The 6,692-nt window shown below is 43.1% G+C and overlaps 1 protein-coding gene across 1 annotated transcript in view; it reads left to right on the plus strand.

Annotated features, from left to right (window-relative positions):
- The window catches only part of LOC110591032 (protocadherin alpha-C2), a 46,393-nt gene extending 41,001 nt beyond the window's left edge, over positions 1 to 5,392 (plus strand). Inside the window, exon 4 of the mRNA XM_021701926.1 lies at positions 5,082 to 5,392. Coding sequence (XP_021557601.1) covers positions 5,082 to 5,392 — 311 coding nt within the window. The remainder of the gene's footprint in view (positions 1 to 5,081) is intronic.
- The last annotated feature ends 1,300 nt before the right edge of the window (positions 5,393 to 6,692 follow it).

The raw sequence follows: 6,692 nt of genomic DNA on the forward strand, positions 1-6,692 counted from the left end.
GATGAGAGAAATCAGGAGTTCCTTCCGCTTGAGATGCTCCATGAGGTTTTCCAGAGGAGATATGGGATAGGCATTTGGAGACATGAGACTGGAGCACAGAGGGATAAGAGGGGCTCTAGATAGAAATCTGTGTCTCATCAGCATATTTGGACAGTGTGGATGCCCATGGACATGGCTGAGATCCCGACAGGAGTGAAGAGAAAGAAGAGAAGAAGGTCTAGGGCCAACAGAGGAAGGTCAGGACAGGGAACTCGTAAAACCCAGTGTCTCCAGAAGGGACTGACAAATGCCGCTGAGGGGTTCACGACAGCACAGAGTAAATTGTGACCACTGGCTTTGACAATAACGTGATTAGTGGGCTTGACATGAGCACTGTTATAAAAGTAGTGCTTACGGATGCCAGATTAGAAGAGGCAGGGAAGTGCTAGGTCAGGAGATGGAAAGAGCAGATGTAGAGAATCCCAAACTGCAATCAAACACTAACAGTTTCTCTGGCAGAACTTTTCACGATTCCACCGAAGGAGCAGTGTCAGATACGAGAACGCTACTATGATGTCAAAGGGTTTCAATGTCATGGCCACTGGGATTACTTTGCCCAGACAGATCATTACTCTTCCTCTCTAGCTCTGACCTTTACTCTTCTAGAAGTCAGTGTGTCTCCCGGCTGGACTCTTGGGAAAGTCTTGCATCAAAAACCCCTGTGGATGCATAATAATTTCCCCCAGTCTCACTCCAAATTTCATCTCTCCTCTGGAATCTCCTTTGACTTTCTCAAGTATAATTAATAATTTTCTCTGGAATCCCAAAAACATTTCACATGTACGTTGGTCATTGCATTTATCCAATTGCCTTATAATCACTTGAATGTCTGTCCCAACTAGACGCTGAGCACACTGAGGGAGACTGGGTTTGGAAAGTAAGGTTGACTCCCAGTGCTTTGCCCAAATAGACGCATATTTACAACAGGATCTTCTCCTGTGCTGGGCCTTCAGGGTTACGGTAATACAGTTAGGATCAAATTATTTATTTTTAGGATTCAACTAATTTATCCTGTGTTTTGGACAGAGTAGGTGTCAAAATACATGTGTAGCCAAAATGTTCTCTAATTCACATGCTAAGAATTAGCATATTCTTCTCCTTCTTTTCACATCTGAAACTGCATCATGTACCTCTTGTGTAGGTTTTTCCCCATCACCTGAAGACAATTAAAGCACTTTGAGTATAATTGCAGACAAATGTTCTGCAATCCCTTGGCAGTTCTTAGTTTGGGGGGCATCGTCTACTTACTCAGCTGCCTCTTCTGTTTACCAGCATTATCGAAACCTCCATTTTGAAAATTATGACAGCAAACGTGAGACCCCAGAGGCCCTGAGAAGTGGCTGGAGAAACAGTAGTATGGTCCCTGACTTCAAATGAGATTCAGGTATTTCAGTGGTGTTTACAAGAACAAATGCCCAGGGCGTCTTTCAGTGTAGAAAGGCTAAAAAAAGTTAACAACACTAATTGCTCCAGGGAATGCCCTGTTTACAACAGCTCTTAGAACCTCAGGTCTTGTGGTTTTTTGTTTCTGTTTTTGAAAGAGATTCTCTTTAATATTTTTTTTTTTACTGAAGTATAGACATATAACATTATATTAGTTTCAGGTATACGGTATAATGATTTGATATTTGTATACGTTGTAAAATGATCACATTAAGTCGAGTTGACATGTCACTATACAGTTACAAAAAAATTTTTTGTGTGTGATGAGAACTTGAAGATCTATTCTCTTAGTCGCTTTCAAATATGCAATACAGTAGTATTAACTATCGTCACCATGACTTACTAATTTATAACTGGAAGTCTGTACTTTTTGACCTCCTTTACCCATTTTTTTTTTTTTTAAGATTTATTTATTTGAGAGAGAGAATGAGATAGAGCGAGCATGAGAGGGGGGAGGGTCAGAGGGAGAAGCAGACTCCCTGCTGAGCAGGGAGCCCGATGCGGGACTCGATCCCAGGACTCCAGGATCATGACCTGAGCCGAAGGCAGTCGCTTAACCAACTGAGCCACCCAGGCGCCCCTCCTTTACCCATTTTGCCCACACCTGTCGCCTTCCTGCCTCTGGCCTCCACCAGTCTGTCCTCTGTATCAGTGAGCTTGGCTTTTTGGCTTTGGTTTTGTTACTGTGGTTGTTCTTTAGATTCCACATATAAGTGAGATCATACAGTATTTGTCTTTTTCTTTCTGACTTATTTTGCTTAGAATAATGCCCTGAGAGTTCATCCATGTTGTTGCAAATGGCAAGATTCCATTCTTTTTATGGCCAAATAATATTCCATTATATAGATTGTCAAACCTAAAAATAAAAGAGCCAGTTATTTTACCAGCAAAATGAGTTTATTAGGGAATAGCAGAGGAATTGCAATTTGGGACAAGCAAGTTATGACAAACCACAGGCAAGTCCAAAGAGACAAAGGAAAGGTCACCTCTTATTAGGTTTTAGGAGGAAATTGGGGAGGGCTGTTTCGAACAAAAGTTCTTTGGGGGGGGCGCATGGGTGGCTCAGTCGGTTAAGTGTATGACTTGATTTCCGCTCAGGTCATGATCTCAGGGTTGTGGGATTGAGCCCGGCATCCAGTTCCACGCTCTGTGGGGAGTCTGCTTGAGATTCTCTCACTTCCTTTCCCTCTGCCTCTCCCCCTCTAAAAAAAGTTCTTTGGAAAAGAACAAGAGTCTGAGATTGTGGTGGTTTCTCTTTGGCTGCAGGTGGTGGTTAGTGTGTTGTTGCTAGGACAGGGAGAGATTGTCCTTTTTTAAAAAAAAAAAAAAAGCAGGAGATAAAATTCCTATGTGAAAAGTATCTCTCTTTGTCAAGTTAAGAATTACCTTCCTTCTTCCTGCTGGTAGTGCAGGCTGCTAGGAGTGGTATATGCGAGAGTGTTCCCCGCTTAGGGCTTCCTGACTCCTTTTTTTTAACGTAAGCTCTACCTGCAACCTGGGGCTTGAACTCACCACCCGGAGATGGAGAGTCTCATGCTCCAGGGACTGAGCCAGCCAGATGCCCTTCCTGACACCATTTTAAATGAGATTTTCTTTACTCATTTTTACAATATTTACATTTTCTTTATCCATTCATCCATCTATGGACACCTTGGTTGTTTCCATATCTTGGCTATGTAAATAACACTGCAGTGAACATAGGGATGCACCTATCTTTTCTTTTTTAAAAAAAATATTTTATTTATTTATTTGACAGAGAGAGAGACAGCAAGAGCGGGAACACAAGCAGGGGGGAGTGGGAGAGGGAGAAGCAGGCTTCCCGCGGAGCAGGGAGCCCGATGCGGGGCTTGATCCCAGGAGCCTGGGATCATGACCTGAGCCGAAGGCAGACGCTTAACGCCTGAGCCACCCAGGCGCCCAGGGTGCACCTATCTTTTCAAGCTAGTGTTTTAATTTTATTTTTTTATGATTTATTTATTTGAGAGAGAGAGAGAGCTGGGGGAGGAGCAGAGGGAGAAAGAGTCTTAAGCACAATCCGTGCTGATTGCAGAGCCCAACATGGGGCTCAGTCTCAACCACCCTGAGATCATGATCTAAGAGTCGGAGGCTGAACCGGCTGTAAACACCCAGGTGCCCCAAGCTAGTGTTTTCTTTGGATCAGTACCCAGAAGTACAGTTACTAGATTTATGGTATTTCTATTTTTAACTTTTTGAGGAGCCCCCATACTGTTTTCCAGAGTGGCTACACCAGTTTGTGTTCCCACCAGCTGTGCACAAGGGTTCCCTTTCTCCATGTCCTCACCAACACTTGTCCTTTTGATGACTGCCATACTGACAAGTGGAAAACGACCATTCCATGTACCTGTTGGCCAAGTGTATGTCTTCTTTGGAAAAAAGTCTATTCAAATCTTCTGCCTATTTTTTAATCAGATTGTAGGCATTTTTGCTGTTGAGTTGTAAGAGTTCTTCATATATTTTGGATATTAACTACTTAACAGATACACAATTTATAAATATTTTCTCCCCTACAGTAGGTTGCCTTTTCATTTTGTTGATGGTTTAATTTGTTGGACAGCAGCTTTTTAGATGTAGTATAGCTTCTTTTTGCTTTTTTCGCTTTTGCTTTTAGTGTCAGATTAAAAAAGACTCATGTCATGGAGCTTATTGCCTATGTTTTCTTTTAGGAATTTTATGCTTTCAGGTCTTACGTTCGAGTCTTTAATCCATTTTGAGTTTATTTGCGCGTGTGGTATAAGACAGGGGTCCAGTTTCATTCTTTTGCATGTAGCTGTCCGGTTTTCCCAACACCACTTACTGAAGAAACTGCCCTCTCCCCAGTGTATATTCTTGCCTCCTTTGTTGTAAATTGATTGACCATATATGTGTTGGTTTACTTCTGGGTTCTCTATTCTGTTCCATTGATCTAAGTGTCTTTTTTTATGCCAATACTATACTGTTTGATGACTATAGCTTTGTAATATAGCTTGAAATCAGGAAGCATGCCTCCAGGCTTGTTCTTTTTTCTCATGATTGCTTTGGCTAGTTAGGGTCCTTTGTGGTTCTATACAAATTTTGAGATGTTTGTTCTATTTCTGTGAAAAATGCCATTGGAATTTTGATAAGGATTACATTGACTCTATAACCATATCAATTCTTCCAGTCCATGAGTACAGAATATCTTCCCATTTATTTGTGTCATTTCTTCGATTTCTTCCATAAATATTTTTGAGTTCATAGTACAGGTCTTTCACCTCCTTGGTTAAATTGATTCCTACTTCTTTCATTGCCTATTCTGCTTTGATCTAGTACATTTCCCATCTTATTCTCAGGCAAAATAATCACAACCGCATTCTTTAGGAAATTCTTCCCAAGGAACCAAAAGTATGTCACTAGAAAATTAGATTTCCAGACCCTCTGGTGAGGAAATCTGCCCTCCTGATCGTTTCCAAACTCTGACCTTGCCCTCAGGCTTGAAGAAAGAACCCCTGCTTTCTCAGGGCGCCAGGCTCACCTGCGCAGCTTCCCCTGTCTCCCGCCCACTCGCAGGGCCTGGAAGGCGCGTGTTGACTCTTGCTGACTTGTGATGTTCTGTCTTTCAGAACCGGAGGCCGGAGAGGTGTCCCCTCCAGTCGGCGCTGGTGTCAACAGCAACAGTTGGACCTTTAAATACGGACCAGGCAACCCCAAACAATCTGGTCCCGGTGAGTTGCCAGACAAATTCATTATCCCAGGATCTCCTGCAATCATCTCCATCCGGCAGGAGCCTACTAACAGCCAAATTGACAAAAGTGACTTCATAACCTTCGGCAAAAAGGAGGAGACCAAGAAAAAGAAGAAAAAGAAGAAGGGTAACAAGACCCAGGAAAAAAAAGAGAAAGGGAACAGCACGACTGACAACAGTGACCAGTGAGGTCACCTCATGGAAACAAGCCACTTAGCCAGTTTTTGTAATAATGGCAAATCTCTCCCATGTAGCAACTGCCCACTCCCTTCTCCTATCTCCATGAGCCCTCTCCTATAGACCTCAGAAATCTGCAGAAAGTGCCCTGCGTCTGTGTAGATCACATTGAACAGGTTTTGTCTTAAAAGCTTTACTAAGTCTGGTGTTAACTCTTTCTCTCCATTCTGGCTTGTTTTCAGAACCTAAAAAGCAGACCCAAGTTTCCTTTCTCCTCCGCCGAAAAGGAGAGGCTTCCCAGTCCCGCCAGTGAGAGGTTGGACTCTCTGCCCTGTGTTCCGGGGATGCTGTCTTGATGACATTTGCAGGGCAGGCTCACAGGCTTTGAGATTGAGCAGCTTGGGTTTCGGTGGCCACTGGCTTTGTGTGGTCATGGGTGGTGCGTGAGCGCCGGACATCGGCTGGGAGGGGCCAGATGAGACTTAGTTGGCACGAGGAGGGCTGCTGGGAAGAAAGGCAAAGGAACAGCGGGGGTTGCCAATCCAGGGGGGATCGCGAAACGAAAAGGGACCAGGCTGTCTAAATCTTACAACTCAAGAGGCAGTGGCCACTCTCCCCCACTGACGAGGCTCTAGGAGGCCTCGAATCTGTCGGCTGTGGTGTCATGATCCCTAAAACCCGCATCACACCAAGCCAACACTTCAATGATGAATGGGGCCGACCAGGGTGACCGAAGCAGATCTGAGGTGTTTGCTGTGGATGTCCTTGTGCTCACTTTACTACAAATTCTTTTGCACACAATGTTTATGAAAAGGCCAGATCCTTTTCCAACACATATGCAAAAGCAAACGTGAAAGAAAACCCCAACACCTCACTTTATGCTGTTTGTTGTTTGATAGATTTATTTAAAAAAGAGAAAAATCTATAACTATAAATCTTTAAAGAGAAATATGATGACTACAGTTCCCCTCAACTCTCCTCAAAAGAGAATCCAGTCTACAGCCATTTAAATGATGTTGCTGCTACAGAAGTGCTTTAAGAGAATTGCCTGAAACATCTGTATTATACTGGACACCTGCCAATCACAGCTTTACTCTTTCAGGTCACTCTGGGGCTGCCTCTTGCATGTATTAATTACTAAATAAAAGGATCTCTCTCTCTTTCTCTTTTCTAAGAAACAATTCTGTGCACTTTGAATACACAACCTTCTCTAGCCAACTATATCAATACCCCAAAATTGAAGAAAAATCATTGTTTTCTCATACACACAGTGAGCCGACTTTTTAACCCTCGAATTCTGTGGTTTGTCTTG

Source organism: Neomonachus schauinslandi, chromosome 7, assembly GCF_002201575.2.
Source record: "Neomonachus schauinslandi chromosome 7, ASM220157v2, whole genome shotgun sequence".
NCBI classification, from domain to species: domain Eukaryota; kingdom Metazoa; phylum Chordata; class Mammalia; order Carnivora; family Phocidae; genus Neomonachus; species Neomonachus schauinslandi.